General features: G+C 36.5%; 1 protein-coding gene across 1 annotated transcript in view; it reads left to right on the forward strand.

Moving 5' to 3' along the window:
* The window catches only part of LOC149192593 (tlg2p-like protein a), a 101,889-nt gene extending 99,945 nt beyond the window's left edge, over window positions 1-1,944 (forward strand). The window contains exons 3-8 of the mRNA XM_089404647.1: window positions 113-202; window positions 446-523; window positions 713-790; window positions 915-980; window positions 1,097-1,177; window positions 1,296-1,944. Coding sequence (XP_089260773.1) covers window positions 113-202; window positions 446-523; window positions 713-790; window positions 915-980; window positions 1,097-1,177; window positions 1,296-1,403 — 501 coding nt within the window. The 3' untranslated portion in view covers window positions 1,404-1,944. The remainder of the gene's footprint in view (window positions 1-112; window positions 203-445; window positions 524-712; window positions 791-914; window positions 981-1,096; window positions 1,178-1,295) is intronic.
* The last annotated feature ends 24,110 nt before the right edge of the window (window positions 1,945-26,054 follow it).

The raw sequence follows: 26,054 nt of genomic DNA on the forward strand, positions 1-26,054 counted from the left end.
TAGCATAGGAGAGCCATTTACTGCCATTAAGTTCTATGCAGCTGGATTCTATTATCATGCTTTTGTCCTGCCTACAAGAGCTATATATAATTGAAGTCATCTCTATGTGCAGAGATCTCTTGCCACTGATCTTCAGTTCCTTTCAATGGAATTTCGCAAGAAACAGTCTACCTATTTGAAGCACATTCGGCAACAACAAGATGTGTGGTGCTGCATACTTCATCCTATTAGGATTTCCATTTCATTTGTTAAGATTCAAGTTTATTTCAATTCTGAATTTATTTAAGAAGTTAGCTGTGTTGTATTATGTGAAATGTATTTTGGATGTCTTGATGGCAGTGAATTGCTGATTCAAATTAGCAACATATTTAAATGATCTAAAAGAAAAATGCATATCAAATTTTGAAGACTGATAGTGGTTACAGTAAAAATACTTGAACTGCAGGGCATTGATGGAGATGACATTGGGATGAACTTAAACGATAAAAGACACAAGAACGAGGATGATGATTTTCTTGACTCGGTAACAACGTTTATATGATTATTCCAGGCTTAAAGTATTCAACATTTTGTAGTTTGTGTTGTTGCTTCTTGAAGCATAATGGAAGCTTTGTTCACAACCTTTTCCCCCTTCATTTTGTTATTGTTCCAATACTTGGTGTATCTGACAGAGCTTGATGTGCAAGACCTTCTGATCATGTTTTGAACTCAGGGTTTTAGTGAGCAACAGATGGCCAGGTTGAAGAACAGTGAAGCACTCACAGCTGAAAGAGAGAGAGAAATTCTACAGGTGGCTCATCTGGACTATTAAATTCTCCCCCTTTCAAAATAGTTCCGTTTTTAGCTTTTTTATATTTCCTTTCATCTTTGAGCAAAATCTAACTGCTTATTTTCTGCCTTGCCATCCTTTACAGATTGTAGAGTCTGTAAATGATCTAGCCCAAATAATGAAAGATCTCTCAACTCTCGTCATTGATCAGGTAGTCGAATTTCCAGCATAAAAGAGCTGGTTACTGTGATGCAAATCATGTGCCATAGAATTTATCCATTTTGAACATTGTAAATTTTTTAAAAATTCCTTTCACTGTGAATGCAGGGAACTATTGTGGATCGCATTGATTACAATATTCAGAATGTTGCAGCTTCAGTTGATCAGGGTGTCAAACATTTGGAAAAGGTTGGGTGCCCTGCGAGGACTTCCTGGCTCATATCCACTTTTACATTGGTTTTTCATAGTTTAAAGGGATGCATATTTTGGTTATTAACTTGGTTATCCTTGGTTCTTGGACATGCAGGCAGAGAGAACTCAGAAAAAAGGAACCATGGTCATGTGTGCAACAGTACTTATTTTCATGTGTCTCTTCATGATTGTGGTGCTCATTCTTAAAGAAATATTCTTTTAATGACATTTTGTTAGCTTTGTTTATTTTCTTTTGCTCCAGTCAGATGAATACTGGAATTTCCTCCCAAATACTTTGATAATGATTGTCTGAGTAATGTCTGCATAGCAATGGATCTTGGACTTGCTGCAACATGACTCAGTTTGCAAAGCCAATTGTTTAGGATGCCTCTGAAAAATTCTTACTGCATTATTTTCAGTTTTCCTTCCAAGTACTGTAGCTTTGGTGGGAAGGCAGGCTCAGCCCTTCATAAATATAATTGTGATTATGAGAAAATGTGAACCTCAGATGCCAGGCATGACCTTGCAGATTATTTGTAAAGGGTTGTAGTTACTCAAATCTATCAACCTTTATCAATCTTCCAGTTTGATTAGACATCGACCTGGTGTGAATCTGGAATTAAAATTTTGCTATGTACGGATGGTGGAGACCTTAACTCCTGCAGGAAAAATATAGCCAAACACGGCCTACTTTGTAGCAATTATTACTGAAACTCTGAGAAATATCAGAACTGGAATGCAATTCAATATGAATTTTGTTTACATATTATTTTTTAGAAAATTGCCTTTCATTGCAGTAATACCATAGTTCTTGATGCCTTATTCTATTATACTGTTTTGAACTGTGTATAATCAAGCGTAGAGCTTTTCTTTGCTGTTAACTGCTTTGTGTTTTCTTCCTCCAACAGCACATAAACTTGTACACATTCTTATTTTGTTGTTATATATTTTAATTTTTAAAATTCTTTTTGTGATTATTAGAGATGCATTTTCACATCCAGCAAACCTGCTGTGCAAGTAGCAGATTTTTCGTGGAAGATTATCTGACATCCTAGTCAAAGCATTCACCCTCCATGTTATATCGCTTATTTTTTCATAGCACACATTCAGACAATAGGAGCGAGAAATTTCACACTCTATTTGTTTGATTTCTTGTATTACATAGGAATACATACAGTACAAAATTTGTCCCAAAACTGGACAGCTGAGGTCGAGGATTATGCTCCAGCCAAAAGTATGCCGACCCAAATTTTGTTGGCCCCCTCTAAATATGTCACTCCTAAATTGAACCTCCCAATTTTGGTAGAGTAAGATGCCTGTCCCCAAATAAAAATCCGCTTTTAAATGGCGCATAGTCAATTGCAAGGCCTCTTTCTCCCAATAATTGCGTTGAGTCCAACATGTACAGTGTACACATTCTTATTGATACGTTTCTAGCATTTGAAATTTTATGATTATTAAAGTAACGCGTCTTTACATGATAATACAGCAAATCTGCACAGAATTATTGAAAATTGAGATATTTGTTGCTATTCAAGCTGCAGTTTTTTCGTGGAAGATATATGATGTTGCGGTTGAGGGTTTCACCTTCCATATTGTATTCCTTGCTACTTTATTAATATTATTTCTGCTGTTTTCTCCAATACCTTTTTAGTTTTGTTGTTCCGTGTCCTTTCTGTGGCCAAGTTACCAGGATACGGTAATAGATGTGGGAATAGACAGAGACATGCCAGGCGTTTAGAAAAAAATAAATAACATAGTCTGGATAAGACAAATAAAAAATTTCATGTAAAAGTATATGTGCAAAACATGGTTTAGAAATGATAGAAATAATGTAATGTAGTTGGGGCATTTTATTGTCTTTTTTTGGCTGGCTTTTGAAATTCCTTTAATGGGATACAGTATGGAATTTCATCCCAGGCATATCCAGAACACAGTTTCTCAGGGCATGCATACCCCGTGGTCCAAATTCAAAAATTTGTTCCTTGCATTTTGGATGTGGAGTTGCCTTGGGAACATTCCAAAGCTATCCCTGATTTTCAGTTGTTTTCCCAGGGACATCCCCTATGGGTGTCACCCCAGCCATTCCTCATCTTCATAGGTTGTCCCAGGGACATCCTCTATGACGCCAGATAGCCCCAAATAAAATTAAAAAGGAAAGAAGACAAGCATCTTGGAAACCAAGTCAGAAGCATCCATATTGTATTCCTTAGTGACTTTATTAATGTTATTTCTGCTGTTTTCTCCTATATTTATTTTAGTTTTGTTGTTCCGTGTCCTTTCTATGGCCAAGTTACCAGGATATGGTTATAGATAGAGACATGCCAGACGTTTAGAAAAAAAAGCGGATAACATAGGCTGGATAAGGCAAATAAAAAATTACATGTAAAAATACATATGCAAAACATAGTCTAGAAATGATGAAATATTGTAATAAGAAGTTGATTTTCACCTAGGGTAGTTAGGGATTTTTTTTAGTTTGTCTTTATTTTTGGTTGGAAACTCCTTTATTGGAATTTGGGATACAGTGTGGGATTCCATCCTGGGCATATCCAGAATACAGTTTTCTTAGGGGATGCATCCCCAGGAGTCCAAAATGTGTCCCTTGCATTTTGGATGTGGAGATGCCTTGAAACATTCCAAGCTATCCTTGATTTTCAGTTGTTGTCCCAGGGACATCCCCTAGGGGTGTCTCCCCCAGTTGTTGATCTTCAGGGCTTGTCCCAGGGACATCCCCTGTGGGGCCAGATAGACCTGAATAAAATTAGAAAGGAAAAAAGGACCATCATCTTGGAAACTCAGAAGCATCCTTGATCATATTTTGATTGCCTTGGGATTTGTTATGTACAACTTAGCTATTTGAGAACATTTTGATTGCCTTGGGCATTGGTTTGTACAACTTAGTTTTTGCAGGACATTTTGGTTGCATCTTTGTCAGCTGAATGTATGCCAACCCTTTAAACCTGACATCATGCAATTGCATTATTAGTATATATATTTTTTCCAATTCGTAACAATTGACGGAATCTTTAGGATGGCTGGCATAAAAGGCACAACAGAGCATATCTAGTTACCAGTGTCAAAATTGAGGTTCAGACTAGAGCCACAATCAACAACATTGGACTGGTATTCATGGATTACATCAATTATAAACTAAATTTGGATTTATACAGGTTTGTTATTTGGCAAAGTGGTAGAGATAATAAGGGCATTGCAACCTTTAAATGACATGTTGATAAATTGATTAAGAAGAGATGAATTTCGTAACCATTGGACCTCACGTTCATCAAGTATATTGAAGATAAGATAATAATGGAGTAGTTTAGTTATTCTACATTTTTTTGATCCATATGCGATCAAAATCTGTCAAATCATGACTAAAATCAATGAATACACTACAAAAATAGGTCCAAAAATTAGAATAACTAGACAATTCCAATAATAATTCACAATGAGAATCATTAACTTGGAAGAATATTGCATCAAATTTGCTGGCAATTAGTTCAACAATTGATGGATTTTCCATAATCTATAAGTTACACTCTTTTTCATAACCATTGACAATTTTGTACCATGCGTTGGAGGCCACAAAAAACAATGGCCCATGTGCATGTAAAAACATCATTGGTTACAAGTTTTGAGTCCAAGTGCAAACATATATATATAGTCTCAATAGTTATAATAGGTTTAAAACGGGGTTTAAGTTGGATATTTATAAAATACCTTTATATAAGTCTTTGAGCCAAGGTTTGCAATATCTCTTTTGAAAGTTGTGTTTTAGAAGAAAGATTAGGGCCATGCTCAACAGACAAGAATTTTTGTTTTTGGGGAGTTGGTCCATATGTGTATCGAGTAATGTGCTTGGCTCTTGTTGTAACATCAACATGGTGGTCTACTTAGTAAGAAGGGATAATTTCATTTAGGGAGTTGGTCCATATGTGTATCGAGTAATGTGCTTGGTTCTTGTTGTAACATCAACATGGTGGTCTACTTAGTAAGAAGGGATAATTTCATTTGGGGAGTTGGTCCATATGTGTATCGAGTAATGTGCTTCGTTCTTGTTGTGACATCAACATGGTGGTCTACTTAGTAAGAAGGGATAATTTCATTGGTAAGAGGCTCCCTAAGATCTTTTTAATTTACTGGGGGTTGGGATCAACCATTACTAAATAGCATGTGAAAAAACCAATACATAAGGGGACCCTTTGATGGAAAGGATGTCAGCGCTCAAAAATTCCAAAATGGAAATGGCTTCAAACCCTAGTTTTTACTGAATGTGAAAAGCCTTAAATTTGATAAATGAGTTTTGTTGGTATGTGAATGAAATGATAAATCACCGATAGCATAAATAAAATCAAATTTACAAGGGGAAACATAGAGATTTTATTGATGAAGAGAAGGGTATAAATCAGATTATGCCAATGGAGAGGTGGTTCTTTTTCAATTAGTGATCTTCCCCCTGGTAGTGGGCAAAAGAGGGTAGTTCATTGAAGTTCTCAGTGCAATTTGTTAGTGTAACCTCACTCTCAAAGGTTTTTGTTGTAACTTAGCAACATAACACTGCACTCTCTAGAGATGGTAAACATGGAGGAGTGTCATCTTTTATAGCCAATTAGAGAGGCAATACACTATGATATTTCATAATTTTTTCGATGGGTATGTGTCAATAGGTCCTTTTGGTATCATATTTTTAGTTGTTTGGTTATTGTGCTTTTTGACATATGCTTTCATGCAATCACGAACCTTTTCCTTGAATTTGTTACCGGCCCATGGTATTGAAGAATTGCTCACAAATCTACCTTTCGACAACACTTTTGACAAGAAACATGTTGATTTTGCCATTAATGTATTTTTGTGTGGGTTTGGCAAGTCTTGAATTTGAAAAATGGTTTAGGAGTGGACCTCTTGATGTTTTTAAATTAAAAATACAACTTTGTCATGTGATGGGAAAAACCATGGATAATAGATACCCCTTAATGATAGAGGTCAATGGTGCAATGTATGGTCTAATATCATTAGGTTTTTCTTTAACTTCAAGGAGTTAGGAGTGTTGAGAGAGGATACCCACCTCTGGGGAGGAAGGGGACAACTTGCAAGCACAATATAATTCAAATATGTTGTCTTTCATTGTTGAGTGGGCTTCTCCATGTTCATGTATGAGTCTAATCAATTACATAATAATGGATTGATGGCACAACAAAGTGGGAAGGTCATACCCAAGTATTGCAATATCTCAAATACTTCATTGGTCCATATCTTATAATATCAATGGTATAATGTTGCCAAAGTGGATGGAAAAAAATTGACAAAAATTGAATAAGGGAGCTCCAAGATTGTGGCTTCAACCTTGGATAGAAAGAAACCATAATTAGCCATGGCCTTTCACTGAATTTGGAACACTAACATCACTTAGTATGATTCTTGCCATGTGATAAAGGTGTTGAAATCGACCATGGAGAAACTATGTAGTTGGAGATAAACACTGAAAGTCTTTTCTAAAGGTGAGGTAGTTCACTAATTTTGAAAATGGATGCCAAGGTAGGATTTTAATTGTGTGGATAGATGATCTCAACTCAAACATTGCACTGAACCTTAAGATAGGATTTTAATAGTGTGGATAGATGATCTCAATTCAAAAATTGCATTGAACCATTTAATGAGGGTCAATGCTAATTCTCTACTACCAAATGTGAGTAAATCCATCAATAAGGACAATGGACACCAAGGCAGTAAAGTCTCTTGATCAAACTCCTAGAGTAAATGTGTTGTGGTTGATAGGAGAAGATTTACCAAAAGAAATGCAATGATGAATCCTTTCAACAAACACAAGGAAAGAAGATATATTCCAAATGATATAAGATATAAATGTGACTCAAGGGAATTGGTAAAATATAGGGTGACACAATACTTCCCTCGACATAGACCAACACACTAATATTGACATGGGAAATGCCCACTTTTATAGAGACCATGTAAATCAGTAGAATTCAAAGGTGGATGGTGAGTGTTGGTAAGTTAGGGGAGCAAATAGAAACTCCATTTTGACATGTATAAGAAGTTTGACAAAATCGAATGACCATGATTTTATGGAGGACAAAGTATTGGTATGCTCTATGCAAAGTATCCAATCAAGCGTGACACCAAGAATTGCCTAGAGCTTTCATTAAAGACTACACGAGAAATATATCTATCATTTCACCTTTTTGGATTTTTGTTATTTTTATGGCCTTTTCATTTTCTTTGGAAAGAATGAAAAATGAATCAAGAAATCTCTTTTGAAACAGAGGTAGGTGTACCCCGATGGGAGTGGCACATTAAAGAGATTTGGGGATGAGGGATGGGATTTTCCACCCTACAACTCCGCTTGTAAATTAGTGAACCGTGTCATGGCAGCTGGGCGACATGTGGGAGGTTTCATACTTCAAGGCCACCTTAGGGTCGCTGTTTATGGCATTAACGCTAGTTTGTGTGTTCTTGGGCATGCAGTACCAGAGGAGCAGTTGGTGGGCTTGCCATCAGCGGAAGAGACATGAAAATATAATGAGAAGCATAATGAGGGGCAGTTGGTTAATTAGCATAGTGGGGATTGAGAGATGTTCTGCGAGGAAGGCCCTCATCCTCAGTCATGAGGAGGAACAAATAATTATACAAAGTATTGGTCTGAAGAGTCATAGAGTGTAGGAGGTCCAGTGTGAGGTGAAGTGGTTAGATGGAAGCGTAGTGAGCAGTGGTTTTTCTTTGGAGGAGTAGACTGCCTTAAACTCAGACTCTGTGTCTTAGGGTTCGATTAAGATGACACTATGGGTGATTTGAATCACACCATGTACAAATTTATCGTACTGAAATTGTGTTTTCTATTGCTCAATTGTGGGTTGCTGTTTTATGGCTTGACTGGATTTGGTGGGGTTGCGTGTTGGTCTTTTAAGGTGTACTTAGTGTTGCATGTTCGACTCCCTGTGGGGAAGTTGGACCATTTTGTGGTTCATGGCACACTGGGTTACATTTCCAAGAGGGTTTAGAGATTTCCAACACTTTGAACTTTGGTGATCTTTAGGCTCCCTACAACTTACAGGGAGTGTTGTGTGCGACTTTATTGGCGTTTGGCGGTAGTATTTGGTACTAGTCTCGATTCAGGTAGCATCGACGAGGCTTCTCTTAGAAAATTCTGGTTTGATTCTGTGGCGGTTTTCGTGGGCCTCCTAGATAAGTGGGTTTGGTCGAAAAGAAAGTGGGCAGAGGTGGCTCCCAAGGCGGCAGAAGAGCAATCACAGATGATTTCTAAGGTCTGTTGGTGCAGTAGAAACACATCCATTATGGAAAACAAATGTATAAGGATGGAAAGGAACATGCATTCACAACGCATATGGAGACGTCGAGGTAGAGAGGTGAGGGAGGTCATGGGTCGACAACTACTATCATAACAAAGCCGGGGAGAGACTGTGGACCCATTAGTTTCTTCGTCGTTTCCCTTTGAGGGGACGACCTACTCGCTGGAAGGTAATACCAGCCTGATGCGACAATTGAACAATTCGATAGAGAAGCTTAATCGTTATCAATAGGACGACCACAATGATACCTTGGATTTTATGAACCATATTCATTGGAATTTATGGGAGATGCATGACAGGTTGTTTAGCTTATGGAGGGGCCAACAACGCATCCAGGAACAACTTGAGCATTAGGAAACTCAATTGGTACACATGGAAGGACATGTCCACTACAAATTTGAGCCCCTGCCATCCCCTGGCTCGGGTCTAGATCATCCTGCTCCGGTCAATTTTGATGATGTTTGATGTTAATTGGTTGCCTTCTAGTTTTATAGGTGTTTTGACATTTTTTTCCGGTAGTGTATGTAAATCATTGTCATTTTGTAAGTTTGCGATGTACCTAGGTATGCACAGGTTGGCCAACAAATCTAGTAAGAGTGAGGCCATTTGTTTTTGGACATTGCTAAAAGTAAATGTAATCTTTTTGAATGAATAGAAAACCTTGATTTACAAAAAGAAAGAAACATAGAGGTAGGTGTGTTTATGCAACCAATTGGTTACATAGGGAACAAGGCGGAAAAAACAAGTAGCATAACAATTAGGCAATAACATCATGGGCATTCGATCAAGTGCCCACCTCTAATAATAGTGGTTTGTAGGCATGTGAATGAAAAGAACCAAAAGAAACAATCAACGAGTAAAAAAACAAAATTCATGATATAAAACCATCAAACAAATATGTGGGAACCTTCATGGGAATGAATAAAAAGAGACGAGAAAGGAGAATATGGCTCATAATGCATTTTCAAACTAGAAGGGTTCCTCATCCATTGGAAAAAAATTAGGCCAAAAGGCAAAGAAGAGCTACAATAGGGAAATCCATCGTAGGAAGGCTTTGCCTTAGGATGGGTGCAAGGGAGCAAGAAACACTGGTGGACTAAATTTGAACAAGGTGGATACTATAGTGAATTCGAGCGGTAAAAGGTTCAAAGCCAACACTATAGGGGGAGATCCTAATCCTATATGCTAATTCAAGAGTATATCTTATTGAGCCAATTGTGGGTAAGAGAATAGTCGAAAGGTAGAAAAATATCTAGTCCAAGGTCTCTCCCATGAAATGAACATATATTGTCAAATTCATCATGGGCTATGAATTTCATGGAAGTGTTTATAACATCTCATTGTTTGACACCATTTTAAGTGGGGGAAAAGTCATTTCTTTTTGATTTGTAAAATTGTTCCACGTCATTTTTGGCAAATGCAAGAGGGACTGAATATAGATTTTAAGAGCATGCTAGTGGAGAAATGAGGCCTAAAGAGAAAATAAACATCTCATGTAGTGGAATCAATGGCCCCCAATTAAAGTGGTCCAACTTATCCTCCTCAAGTGTAAGACGTAGTCTTGGTAGGGAGGAATCAAAGATATCATTAGTTTATGTATGGAAGGGTGGTCCATTTTACTGTCAATCACGAGGTAGTTTCGATTTGGAGGATTTTAAACAATGGGATTTGTTAAAGTGGATTGAGTTTGTGGACATGCTTGTGTAGCAGTTAGGCCTAGAAAAAAAGTGGATAGGAAAACCAAGATGGATATTATCGCAAACATTATCCAAGGAAGTGATAGCTTGGATTCTTCATCATCATGGAAGTTCATGGTTGAAGAGGCTAGGGTACTTTCGCACCTAGTCGGAGTAATTGTTCATATTACCACGAAGGGAGAATGTACATTTTCAAAATCCAAGAATAAATCATTGGAAGGATTCAAAATTTTGTACTCAATGGGAGTGGAGATTGCACAAATGGAGGTGGACTTGTGATTCATTTGTGAGAGGCTTGTCTAACCAACCATTAGGAACAAATTGTACACAAGGCATCGAGGGTGAGATATTATTGGGTGAAATGTTATAGAGGATCATAGTATAAGCATTGATCATGGTGACAAGGCATCCTTCATGTGGAAATTGCATCACAAGAAGTATATTGAAGACAACATGGTATTCATGCAACACACATAATCACACTCAAGGAGGAAGTGGAAGTTTACTAGGGTTGTCACCATTGTTGCATTGACTCAAATAACCTCACCACATAATAGAATTGGGAGGTTAGGCACAATTTTTATTAATTCACAAATGATATTATCCAAGGATGAAAACTTGGTTTTTGGACGAATAAGGGCAGGAGAACCAAATCCTTGCCAAATTGACAAGGACATAAATAAGAGGAGCTTCCTTTGTCCACTATGCATTGATGTACCAAATGTTTTGAATACTGATCTTAATCTAGAAAGAGTTGGAGGAAGACATGGATTTATTAGGTTATGCAAGTGAAAGATAACTTTCTTAGACTGCGTAGTTATCACTTCCATTCAATGTCTTACAATGGGTAGGTCTTATGGATGATGGAACATTACAAGTAGAAGGGATGCTCCCTTGTCTTGGTAACTCCAAGTTGGTAATGAGGTAGACTTGCTGGAAGGATAGATCACAATTGAAAAGTCAACATTAGTGGTTAACGGATCTTGTAGGGAGGTGGGTTGTTGCAACTTTGTAGAAGGGATTTCACTAGGTTTACTGTGGTTTCAAAAATCATGATTTTTTAGAGCTTTAGACAATGGTGAGTATAATGACCAACTACTTTGCAATTGGAACATGGGTGGTTGGTATTAACTTTATCATTTATTTTCTACTTAGGTTGTGTAGTTGGTAATGAAATTGTCTCCAACATTAGTTTAAATGCCCCTTTCACTTGGTTCCTATTCTTGCATTTCGATTTCCTCTTCCCTTCTTAAATGTTTCTTGGGAAAATGGTTTTGATTAAACAATGAACTTGGACTAGGTCCAGGAGGAGATGGGACCAAGTCAACTTTTGGTGAAGGAAATGGGTTGGCATTGGATTGGTTTGAGACATAAAGCACACAAACAAGAAGAACTAAATTAATGTTGGGAAGATTAAGGGTAGCCACAATGTGTTCACCAACCTTTCCAAGTTAAGAAAAACAATGGGACTCCCTTGTGAAGGGTGTCTTTAGTTCACATTTCTTAAAACAATTGCCATTTGAAACTAGGATAAGGTGCTAACAAGGTGCCTATTTGGAAGGGGTGAAAGTATATCAAGGAAGAAGGCCAATTAATAGATTAACGGGCACAAACATACTCAATATGATGGTCAACTAAATATCCTTAGGTATGGCAACAAATAACGTTAACTTAAACTAGACTAAAGAAGCCTTTCAAGGGAGAAGGTCAACTTAAAATAGGGTAGGATTAATTAAAAGATGTGTAAAAGGTTTATGTAAAGAAAAGGTTGATAAATCAATTAATTAATCACTTAGAGGAAGTCGACTAAGGCAGGGAGGTTAGCTGAATAGACTATGAGTTCCTAGGATCAATTGTAACCAAAGGGTGGAAGAGGTTAATTCAAACTAAAGGTTGATGAATGAATTAATTGATTATATTTTAGTTCCTTAATATTAAAAAATAAACAAGAAAGCACATCCCCATGACACACTAATTGCATTTTAAGAAATCTAAATAAGAGAAGGGACCTTCTAAATGTGAACCCACCCATGGTGATGAAATATTATGGGGGAATAACACAAGTGAAGATAAGAAAGAGACCACGTTATATACTTTTTTATACCACTTCAAATATACCATGTTATATAAGAAAGATACCATGTATGCTACTTTAACCTTGCACATAATAATTATGACAACAACATGTTGCATTCGTTAGGGCTATCATCTCAAATCTTTGGTTAGAATTTATGACAACATGCATGGCACCTTCTTTGGATGTTATTTCAAAGCATATGCCAAGTGGTATAGACACAATTAGGATGCCTCCTTTGGGAGTTATGACAACCATGATGAGGGAGCACTAATTGAGATATTCCTTTTGTAAGTGGAACACCAATATAGGAGCTACTCTTACATATGAGGTGCACCACTTGGTTATGTTTAACCTGGTTTGGAACAACTTTGTTACTTAGACATCTATAAAAGAGATGGATAGGTGCATTTATGATTGAATTTTTTTCTTGAAGGTTGTTGTAGAAGCTTCCATGTGATACAATGTTATTGTGATAAGTTTTCTATTTAATACAAACTTTATGTGATTTTGTTAGAGCTTGAACTTGGTATTTGAAATATTTTAGATTGTTTTGTGATGTAAAGCATGCCCTACCTAGCTGTTGTAGTTTGCTATCCTAGTTTCGTAATTGTAATTTTATGTAGCTTAGTCATTTTCTATATGTTGTTTTCATTTTACCATAAAATATTGTGTTTGAACGCATAGATTTACCTAACAAAAGTTTTAGTATAACACAAATTTAAATGTTTGATAGGTGGACCTAAGTTCTCACTTTTAGTACTTCAAAGATTTTATTCTTTGAGTGCAGATTTAATCTATGAGATGAAATTGACATGGTATAAAAGTCATGCATCTAAGATATTTTAGATTTATGTGTGGAATGTGCTATTTCCCATTAGAGGGAGATATCATAGGATATCAGAAGGTGTGACACTCATGCTTCAATGACTAAAATTGACCCATGCTTGAGAAACATGCTTGGACTTGTAAAGGGTTTCAATAGGTTGAGATGCTTGTGGAATTTCTAGTGATTGGATTGTTGTTTACCCTTGATAGAGGTGATTTATATTTGTAATAAATTTTTTTGTTTTTGTTTTTATTTTTTAATATTAATACTTGATTTGTTTTCTCTGAATTGTGTTTGAGGAGAAGTTAGAATGACTTCCATTAGGGGATTTTTGAGGTCAAATATGGGCTTCAAAATAAAAAATTTAGTAACAAGATTAGCTTTTAATGAACCAATAGGATTCAAGATGATGATGTCATCCCCAGAGGAAAATAGAGGGAAAAGAAGAAAACTATTTTTTTTTCTTAATTGTATTTTTAGCTTATTTCCTTATATATTTACTCAAATGTTAAGTGTAGACACCCGTTGGATGTGTAATTAAATTCCACATTCAAAAAGTACCCATTCCATATACTTTTAAGTAGACCCACACCAAAATAAATTCAAAATACATGAAAAAAGCATGTTCAATACACATTTTTCATGTATTTTCAAATCTTTTTGATGTGGGTCTACTTAGAAGTATACAGTGGGTACTAATTGGATGTGAAATTTAATTCCACATCCCACGGGTGTCTACACTTGACATTTGAGTAAACCTATAATGAGATAAACCAAAAATACAATAAAAAATAGTTTTGTTTTTGTTTTTGTTTTTTTGTTTTTTGTTTTTTAATTCATAGCTCGTATTTTATTATTTTAACTATTATTTTATTATTTCCCTTGTTGGATGTGCAATTTAATTCCACATCTAATGGGTCTCTACACTTGACATTTGAGAAAAGCCTATAACGAGATAGACCAAAAATACTATAAAAAAATTGATTTTATTTTTATTTTTATATTATTATTAAGTTTATAACTTATTTTATTATTTTAACTAATATTTTCTTTAGGATACTCATTTTAGATCTCAAAATCCCCCTAATGCTTGTTAGTTCTAAGAGGGTGTGACTAGCTAGATGAAGCTTCCAACTTTACTCCATGCAAGTGTAAAATTTTGATGGAAGATATGAAAGGTTGGAGCATAGTTGAAGGGAAGTGATCTATAAACTACCACATATATTTCACTTGAAAATTCATCACAATAAATCTAAAAAAAATTGAACTTCAAAATCTATAATATGAGGGTTAATTTTTCCTTAGATTATGGAATTATTAAGTTACTATTTACTACATATGCATGCAAAACATAAAAATGTGGAAAATCGTTACCGCGGATAAATCCCTCTTGCTGACAAGAACGATCTCCCTAGATCCTAAAGGAAACTAGAAACTAATAGACAATTGAATGACTCTTTCCCTAAGCTTATTTGGTTCAAATTTTAAATACAAGACTAGGAGAATAAGCTTCTTACCTATTTGCGAAATGCTTGATGAAGATCCCTGCTTTGTCTCGATGAAGCTTCTTGATGCTCAAAAATACTTGCAATCACAAATATAAAAGAGATCAAAGGCAGATGCAATCATAACAATTCAAACAAGCTTAATATAATGATCAAGGAGATTAGAAATTGAGATTATCTTACTAAATATCAAAAGAATCATAAACCATTCATCATTTCAATAAGAAAATACAATGGGAAAAATGATTCATTTGTATTAATTCAAGGATAAAGAAGAGCCTTACAACCTTTGCCTTGATGTCATGAGGTTCCTCCCAAATGCCTCTAAACCTTTTGTTAGCTGATACGCCTTCCAATCTAAATCCAACAACATAAGTGTATTTTTTCTGAACCTCTTGATCCCTCTATCCTCTAGTCAATTTATAGGTCAAGAGGAAGAAGTTTTAGATCCAAAAGAGAAGAATGAGATCCTCTAATTGGGGGATTAGGGTTCCTTGATGAAATGGAATTAGCTCCATGACTTGAGGGGTTTGGCTCAAATCGATATGATCTAGAAGCTTTCAGTTGGGAAATATTCGACTAACAATGCTTATGGAATTCACTTTTTATTTTTACCTTTCTTTGATTTATCTGCACGGTCTATAGTGGAAGGCACAATACATTTCTACATAGTTCTTAGGGATAGAAGATGCAAATGCGCAGAAACTTACTAGGAAAAGCACTCAAGTCACACTTAACAAGTCATAAAGCCATTTAACCCAAAATTCACATATTCTTCAATGGTTTTTGATTGTTTGACTTCTATGGGAGTGTAATGGAAAATGTTTATGGATGGCGAGAGATCCATTTTAACAGTCAAGTGTCATGGTGACAAAATGATGTGTAACATATTTCCCCCTAAAGTGTGAAGTCTGAAAAATAAGTTTTAAATATTGAAGTGCTTTATCATGCCAAAGATTGGATCAAAGACAATGGTTGGAAACCTACAAGAAAAATTCAAGGATTACAATGCAATATATAATCATCACTAAGGTAGGCATTCCCATAATCAGAGTAAAACTAACTCGATGAACGAGTACCAAAAAACTCAAAAATCGTATCCATCGTAGACACAGTATGGACACAGTCATCAGCTATGATTTTTTCTACATAATAATGAACATATATCTCCTCGCAACCTGGATTGATGAAACTAGATCCAGGGTCTTGATATCCATCTCTCAATCCATAGTATGAATCTAGCCATGCGAGTGAATGTCTCGAAGTCGAACATGGTAGAAACCACTTGATTATCGGTCAATGATGTGAACCATTAACAAGCGCGAGATAAACCACCAATAATGACAATGGCTCTCAAAGCACTCTCAGTACAATGTACACAGTCTTAAAAGATGATCTAAAGTCGAACACTCATAGAATCATTCGATCGAAGGCCAATGATGAGAACCTATCATAGAAAGAGAGAAACCTACCATTAAGGTATGAATCCATCAAGGTACTGAAGGTTTCTAGATCAACTTGCTAGATAATGAGTTGAAGTCGATAGGAAGCGACCCGTCGTGGGAAAGCCTACGACATGAAATAAAATGTCAATTTTTGAAGAATAGTTGCAAGACTAACTAAGGGATGGCTGACGCGATTGAAGGCTAAAATTTGCAAAGGAATAGGAACTGAGGTTGAACTTCTCTTGAACACATAGCGACATTACAATTGACTTGGAAACATTTGACTCAACGATAATACTCAAAACCAACTGAAGAATTTTAATGGGGTTCGATTAGCTATAAGAAAAATGGATTTCCCAACCCAGACACAGGTGTGACGGAATGTCGTGTTCAAGAGTGACATACTGCCTTTATAATGAACGTAAAATTAATACCATTTCCCAATTTCCCCCCACCATTACTAGCAAGTACCTCTTTATTTTTTACAAGCTTGAGTAGGATAACATATACTTGTCTTGTAAGCTCATCCTTCATATGATTCCTCCAAAGTATTTTTAACAAACCCTAAGAAGGAGTGGTTCGGTATCATTATGCTTAACGAGTTCTATATTGTTTAACTTTACAAGTCCAGTAAAGGGGTAACTCGATGTCGTTTTCATATTTAATGAGTTTGAAAAGACACAAAAATGAAACTCATTCAGTTAATTTACCGTAAAATTTTAACGAGCCCGAAGCAAGTAAAGCTTGGTCTTTTTTAGTTTTAGGGATTCAGGAGAAAAACATAAGTAAAATCCATAGTGTTCCTTTTTGTAAATTTAGTCCTCAAGCCCAAAAAAGGATAAAATAACGTAGGAGAGAAATCTATTGATCAAAATAAGTCAATGTATACCTTTTTCGTAAATAGTTCAGTTTAGTCCGTAAAAGGGATAAACTTATACTGAGTGGACGATTGTTCATTTACTTTTACGAGTTTGAACAATCAAGTGATCGACAATCTTTTCATGTTTTGAGAGTCTGAAAATGGCTAAAAAGAGGACTCTAGGGTTTCACTTTTTTGTGATTTTTAAGAGCATGAAAAGTGATAAAAGTCTGTTCACAGTCAAAATGATCCATTTTTATGCTGTAGCCCATTCTACACATTAAACTCAATAAATTATCATAATTGCTCGATATTAGGGTAAAAAAACTAAAAAAACTGACTTTTAAAAGGTCTTAGGCATACAAATAATATTTTAATCACCCAAAAACTTATAAAAGTTCAAAAAGTAACTTTATTTTTACTATTTATTTTTTAACCAGTTTGAGAGTAGAAAGAGGGTTTTTTACCCCCAAACTTCCGAAGCTGATTCCGAGCAAACTGCTGGACGAAATCACGAACCCTTTCCTCCAGGTAAGAGATCTCTTCAATATCTACATTTTCATCTATTTACATTTCAAGTTTAGGCTTTCATTTAGTTTTTTTTTTGGGGGGGGGGGGTTTCTATGTTAAAAAATCCGCTCTCAGGCCTGTGTGGGAGCTCTTCACCAGGTGCGCACAGGCTGGTAATTTTTTTTGTATTGAGAAACACGATCTGCGTGGAAACTCTCTCGAGTATCCATGTAGTTGCACTATGTTTACCAAAAAGCAGCCACACAAGTGCTGAGGGTTTTGAAAATGCGGAAATTCCGTGCCAAAAAATCCCAAACTTGTTTTAAAATTTATTCTAACTCCTTCTAAATATCATTTTCAGAATAATTGACCATTCAAAAATGGAATGGAGGGAAGAGAACATGAATACCATGATTCAACAACTTTGGATGATTTGGCCACTTTGCAGGCTTTGAGAAATTGTGGCCTCTACAAATATTGGATTATTCTGGGGATGAAAGCTCAGGTAGAGCTCATGACATGATTGGTGAGAACCTAGAATGCCCAGGATTAGTGTTTCATGACCGGGGATCATCGTGTCACCATGATGTCGATGCTATATACTTTTTGATCGGGATCTCCCATAGAGGGATTGATATCTCTTTATTTGGGAAAAGGCGTGTGGAGATACTACTTTTGGATACCTATGACGATAATGTTGGAATGCACAGCTCAAGGACGACATGATTGATATTCAAACTATTGAGAACCTGGATTTGAGGACCATAATTTCATTGTTAACAAACTGTGTGGTAGTGAAACCCTTCACTTGGCCATAAAGGCCCAGATGTAGACCACCGTGGAATTTTGGGAGTCCACGGTATTTAACTGGTGTGAGGCAGTTGTTGTCAATATGAAAGGACAACTTACCAGAACTAAGAATGGTAAACTAAAGAATTTCGGTTATGGTGCCATTGTAAGTTCTTTCGCTCTAGAGAGGATTCCACTCATCAGGCCAAAACATATTTTAGTGGATGAGGTAGGTGTTAATAATTTACTGGAGAGAAAAATTATTTTACCTAGATTTACCATGAGAGAATAACCAACAAAAAAAATATAAACACATAAACACACAAGTTTATCTAGGAAAACCCCAAATATGGGGAAAACCCAACCCAATGAGATCTCATTAGCATTGGCCAAAACCCTGGCCAATCCGGCCAAGTGAGCCGTCACCACTCACCTCCAAGCCTACATTACAATGAAGTATTCCCAACCTTTTATAGGCTCCATTACATGCAATACCATGAACCATAATACCATGGGTACACTATACCATGTGCCCAAAACATCATGATTTTAACCTTGTCAACTTTGACTCTATCCCAAGTCAAGTTTACCTAACAATTATCCCCTTAAACTTGACTTGGGGTTCCTTAACTAACTCCAGCCAAACTTGCTAGGTGAGACAACCTCGCTTATTGTAGCTCTTACCCTCCCTCAATTTTTTTTGTTTTTTGTTTTAAGTTGGGGTATTGTTAACTTGACATCCCCCCTATCACCTAGGTCTAACCTAGAATTTACCATTAATTACCGAGGGGTACACATGCCATACCAGGTCTTACAACAATATGCCCATTTACATGTAATAAAAATTGACTCCATAATATTTTGTTTTCCCTTGTTGCTGTCTTTGTACATATGACATCAATGTCCATATAAAAAGAACCCATCTACCGGATTACATGAGTCACTAGCCGCTGTAACCGCCAGTTATCTAGGTGTTATTTTCAGGTACATGGTTCATCAATTAATTAATCCACGCACACATATCCTCTCATCTCTCATGAACCACGTTCAATCATCTCCATTACGGGCCTTGACACATGCTCCCTCAGATCTGACTGTAAAATAGCGTAAGACCAGGACATCATCGTCATTTCCATTGACGCTGATGTCCATCATTTCATCGACTTTATTAGATCTCCCTTTCTTGTGAATAATCCTACCTTCTGTGAAATTATCCACATTAACCTCCATAAGCCATTGCATCCAGCCACAATACATCCTCTTGGCTTGACAAACCCAACATTTTCCTTTCTGAATCCAATGTTCACTTTCTGGCTATTGCTTGTGCGATGTACAACAAAATGTATGTCTGCCTTTTCCTATAACAATAGGGAATCTAACATCTCCCAATACGCAACCTGCAAAAAACTTGCTCAAACAACACGTTCTCCCTACTTGACGTTGATTACACATTAAAAAAAAAACCACTTCAAGTGAGGAAATTCTCATGCGGTTGCAGATCCATGACCTCCTATATAGGCCACTCAAATTTCTCCAAAATCCCATAGTCAACGATCACTAACCATATCATATCGCCTTTTCTTTCTTTTCATATCTGAGATTATATTTCTCCAACCATTACTGCATAAACCCTTGGCATCAAAGAAGCCCTCTAAAGCCAATATTTGGTTTGGAACACAGGTGCCACATTCTGCCATTGATATAATCAAGAAGATATGAAAATAAACACTGCAGAGTTGATTTTCCTCCATGAGGGACACTTCTTTTGGTTCGAAATATCATCTATGGCCGGTATTTTCCTTTTACACCCATACTTGCACCTCTGCCTGCATTTCCTGCTCCACAACAAGACCACGTGAGGTTTTCCCTTAACACAGAGTAGCTCATACCCTGATGTCAAACCAGTATTACCTCAGTGTTTCCTTCCATGCTTCATAACATTCATGCCGCTTCTAGATCTATGATCGGATCTATCCATTCTTGGCAAGATACGATTGTTGGTAGTCTTCGGATCCAACTTTTTCACTACCATTCCAATGCTCGATCCTTCAATGTCGATGCCCATTGTGGATCTCCTTCTCCACAATTAATGTAGATTCTATTGCACAAACAATGAAACTATTATATTTCATCATCGATATTCTAGATCCATGCGTCCTCACTCCATAACCCTCCTTGGAAGCTTCATACCTGCCTCTGAACAACGCTGCCAGATCACAGAGCTTCGTTCAAGAGAACCCTAGTTCTCTTGTTCATTCTCCAGTGTTGGAGTAGTGGCCTATTTGAGCATTTCTAGAACCTTGTTCTGGCTGCATTTAGATCAGATCTGGGAATAAATTACACATCAATATTTTCTATGTCCACCAAGCCAAATAACACTTGGCAACATAAGCATTGTTCTGAAGCTAAAAAATAAATCCTTCACTGCATAGTTGTACATCCGAAGCCCAAACCCTCAACCATGGCTCCAATACCAATTATAAATAATTTACGGAGAGCAAAATTATTTTACCTAGATTTACCATGAGAGAATAACTAGCAAAAAACATATAAACACATAAACACAAGTTTATCTGGGAAAACGCCAAATCCAGGGAAAAACCCAACCTAATGAGATCTCATTAGCATTGGCCAAAACCCTAGCCAATCTAGCCAAGTGAGCCTTCACCGCTCACCTCCAGGCCTACATTACAATGAAGTATTCCCAACCTTTTATAGGCTCCATTACATGCAATACCATAGACCATAATACCATGGGTACACTATACCATGTGCCCAAAACATCACATTTTTAACTTGGTCAATTTTCACTCTAACCCGAGTCAAGTTTATCTAACATTAGGGCCTCGAGATCCACATATGTTGAGGTGAGTTTCATTTATGGCTTGTCACGACGGTAATGGTCCGGTGGTGAGATATGATCCTAAATTTTTTGTATGGATGGGTCAACATATCATCTCGATCGAGGATTTCCCATATGCAGGGATGGATTACAGGGGTGACCTAGATATCCCACTTCCAGCAAGGACACAGTGGGGTGACCTAGGTAAAAATTTCTCATTTTGATGTTTCTTTTTAAATTTTAAATTTTTATGTGTTTTTTGTCTTTCAAGGCTAATTATTTGAAATGCATATGCAGATGTGGGCCTAGTTCGACCAACAGGGCTACAAAATTTTGACAGGCAGGGTGACCAGCCTATAGTAGTTGCAACACCCAACCCAGAGGTAGCAGAGGCATTGGCTGAGCTGGAACACAACCTAGAGAGGTTGACTATAGATATCCCAGAGACTGGGACTGATGATTTGCCTCTCCGGTACCAGAGGCATGTGGTTGGGGTTCCAGGACTGCTCAGGCGATTTTTACGCTGGTTTACTCGTTCTATAGTCTACTATCATGATCATCATCATGCTTAGTTGCTTAGTCTTTTAGGGCTACATTTTTATTTTTGTATCGACATATTTAGATAATAACGACCACAGGGCCTTATGTCCTTGGATGACATATTTTTGTATAACACACTCTCTACAAACTTTATCTAATGAAGACTACTACTTTTGATTTCAGTTTATTTTGTTCAATATGTGGATGGATATTGTTTTTACTTACAAATGTTGCAAATGTCTATTTAACACATGATTGGCTAATGCATCAGTTAATGTGTTTAAATTTCTTGGAATGTGTTGATATTCAATGTAATCAAACTTCCTTTCCAAAAGATGGACCTGTAAAAACATTCTTAACATTGATGAAATTCTTACTGTGTAGACACTATTTAAATGTAATACTATGAGTTGCGAATCTAACCTAACAATCAAACGTCGAATGCCAAATGAGATGGCGTCAGATAATAGTTCAATGACTGCACTATATTCTGCTATGTTGTTCGTTGTTTGACCAAGGCATATCCCATGAATAGAAACTAACTCATCACTGGGTGAATAGATGACCCAAGTTGCAGAAGACAAGTTTCGAGTACTACGACTAGTGCCATCAGCAAAGCCAATGTAAGTTTGAGGGAACATTGACATATGAAAATCACGTGTAAAACAAGATAAGTAGGAGAACTAGTATTGAATTGTAAAAAATGTTAAAACTACTAGACACACTTATAAAATTATAATACAAGTAATGTACAAATCTCCACGAAATATATATTTTCAGGTAATGGCCATTTCTAAGCTTTCCCAAAGAGACACTATCATAATCGACCAACTTATAGGCTCCTTTAGCTAATACACATTTTACAATGTAAGGGCCATGCCACATAGGCTCGAATTTACCTACACCTAATTTGTTATGTGCTTGATCATAGACCAAGAATAGTTCACCTTTTGCATAAGAACGAGGATTTATGTTTTGATCAAATTGAGATTTGACTCATTTTTTATGAGCCTTGCTAGCCAATGCAGCCTCATGGCGAGTTTCATCTAGACATGCTAAATGAAAAAAAATGCTCTTCTTGTGCAGAGGTAGCTAGTGATAACTCGATGGCTAGTTTCAAAGATGGAATTTCACATTTAATCGGTAAAACTGCCTGCGAACCATAGACAAGTTGGAAGGGAGTGAAACTCGTAGATGTTTTTGCAGTAGTATGGTATGCCTACAAGGCTGAAAAAACATGGTATGCTAGTTTCCTTTACGAATGCAACTACCCGTTTAATCATGTTTGTTAAAAAATTGTTAACAACTTCGACTTGACCATTTGCTTGTGGATAGTAAGGGGTAGAGCTATCATGGCGTAGGCCGAGCTGTACAGATAGTTTAGTCATCATAAAATTATGAAAATGGCTACCATGGTCCGTAACAATGGCCTATGGGACACCGAACCGAGCAATCACATGATTGAAAATGAAAATTACTGTAGTTTCACCGCTGTCCTTGTATGTAGGCATCGCCTCGGCCCATTTTGTAAAGTAATCATTTGCAAGGATAATATACCCATGCCCCCCATTCGAGTGAAGGTTATAGATGAAAAAATCTATGCCACATTTTCAAAAAGCACTGACAACTATAATAGGGTGAAGAGGATCTAGAGGCGCTCGCATCTTGCGATCATAAACTTAGAAATTATGGTATTTTTTTGACTGCAATAATGCAATATTTAAACATGGAAGGCCAAAAATAGCCAGCGTGCAATATCTTTTGGGAAGTGGCATACCTAGACATATGACCACCACATGCTAGAATGGCAATCATTTAGTTCTTTTTCAACCTCTTGAAGAGTTAAGAATCGTCGAAAGATAGAGTCATCACCATGACAATAAAGAGTGTCACCAACAATGTTATATTGCTGGGATTGGCAGCGAATGCAATGATGATTAGTTCAAGATAACTCATGCCTAAAAGTTTGGGTTTGAAGATATGTGATGATATATCCATACCAAGTATCAAACATACTGATCAGAAAGAGAGATTCATCTGCTAGAGAATCTTCTACCACTGTTTCTGTGTCAGTATAGGGAAAGTCACATAATAATTCAACGAAAACTAATGATTTCTTTGATTTAGATCTTTCGAATTCCAAATAAAATTCTTGTAAAATGACTATCCATTTGGAGTATTTCCCCCCTAGCAATTGTTTGGTAAGAATATACATCATAGGGTTGCAATCTAAAATGAATGTCGTTTTTCGCAAAAGTATATAGTGATGAAAATGTTGAACAACTTGAATAGCTGCCAATGCTAATTTCTCCACATGTGCATACTTGATCTCAGTTTTAGTGAGATTTCGACTTAGGTAATAGATCACATGTTCATTGTTAGATTCATCTTCCTGTACTAATACCATGCCAATGGTGGCATTTGATGCAGCTAGATATAGAAAGTAATCGCGATTTTAATTAGGCGGATGCAATAATGGTGCATGGGTCAACTCATATTTCAATGCATTGAAAACTTTTTCAGAAAACTCATCCCAAATGAAAGGAATGCCCTTTTTCAAAAGTTAGGTAAAACCTTTGGTCAACTCGGCATAGTTCGGTATGAATCTACGTAAAAAGTTTGCTTTCCCTTGCAAACTTTGGAGTTGACGAAGAGTAGAAGGAGCAGGCAAGTTTAGAATTGCCTCTACCTTAAGAGGATCGACACGAATGCCTTCTTTCGAAACAAAAAATCCTAGAAGTCGACCGAATTGTATGCAAAAAATGCATTTGTGTAGATTCAAATGAATATTGTAGTGCCTACATCTAATGAAAATTGCTTTCAAATGCGATGGATGATCTTGCCATTTCTGTGAGTGAGCTGGTAGGTCATCTAGGTAGGGTTGGAAAATATGTTTGATATCGTGAAATGCGTAAGACATCGCTCTTTGAAAATTTGTGCCAGCATTCTTCAAGCCAAATGGGAGTTTACGATAAGAAATTTTTTCCCATGGGTAGATGAATTCAGTCTTATGCTGATCAGTAGGGAGTATGTTTATTTGGTTGTAACCGGAAAATCCATCCATGAAAGAGAAAATCTCGTTTCTGGCACAATCATCAACAATTTGATTGATGTACGGGGTTGGGTAATTGTCTTTTGGACAAGACTTGTTAATATCCCTATAATCAATGCATACTCAAATGGTTCCTTGTTTCTTATTAAGTGGTGCAATATTTGATACCCAATCAGTCAAAGGAACAAGGTAAATAAATCCTTCTTTTAATAGTTTTCCAACTTCAGATTTTCTAGTAGTAGCTTTTCACAGATGCACTGGACGCAATCTTTGCCTAACATGTTTGGCGTCTAGATAAGTCTTAATTTCATGCACTACAATACTAGGATCAATTCCTGGAATTTCTTTGTAAGACCACGAAAAAATGTCGTGGAATTCCTGGAATAGGGCTTTATATGTTTGAATTTCTTCAAAAGAACAAGAAGCTCCTATATGAATATTCTCAGTAATTCCTAGTTTCACTAAGATGTTTATTGGCACAATTGCTGATATGTTTTCTAAATTCTTTTCAGATTCAGAATGAAGAATAAACATTGGGCATTCAAGATTATTCACAATCTCAGGTGAAAACATAGATGCCAAATTATTCTCAACTTTGTCAAGGTAGGGTAAGAAAGATGAGCAATGATGGTAATCGTCCCAATGCATTTCATCCAAATTCATTATCCATAATGCCTTCATTAGTTTTAAACTCTTTATCAAAAGGATCAGGTAATGATATTGGTTCTAAATGTGACAAATGAGAATAATCATCGATGCTCGTATTCACTCGATCATTTTCAGATGGTGATGGGTTGGAAAAGGATTGAAATACCTCATAAGCCAATTCAAAAGGACTAAGAGGAATTTGATCACCATCCAAGGCTAATTATGACTCTGAAGGCACTTTCCAAGGATACAAACATTCAAAAGTGCTTGATGTAATCATATTGATTTGGGCAATGTTATGGGGAAGATTTGGTGGAGGGAACACAAAAGTTCCCGTAAGAGATGAGTCTTTAAGAATACCAAAATCAACATCCTCATATGCAGTAATTGATTTTCCAACAAAGGGAACACTACCAGTAGAGTTAGGGTCCTAAGAGTAATATGATAACTGGTCTACTTTTGTAATTTTTCCTTTATGAGGAAACATAATCATTCAAAAAAATGATGAGACCACGACAGACATGGCATAGTTCCAACTTCAGCCCAGTAATTAGTTGTAATCAAGTTGAGCTTCAACGACTTCAACTTCAATTGCAACCATTTTACCTTTTAATTCTACAGGTAGGTCGTTCAAAATTCCATAAGGTAGAAAACCTCTTCCATCAAAGGCTTTCAAAGTTGTGGGAGAGTTATTGATAGCTGGAGAACCTAAATCTCTCCAATAAGCAATACAAATAATACATGTAGATTCTCCTT

The sequence above is a fragment of the Pinus tabuliformis genome, chromosome 2_2 (genome assembly GCF_031772625.1).
Source record: "Pinus tabuliformis cultivar Carrire ecotype Pingquan chromosome 2_2, CPIR1, whole genome shotgun sequence".
NCBI classification, from domain to species: Eukaryota; Viridiplantae; Streptophyta; class Pinopsida; order Pinales; family Pinaceae; genus Pinus; species Pinus tabuliformis.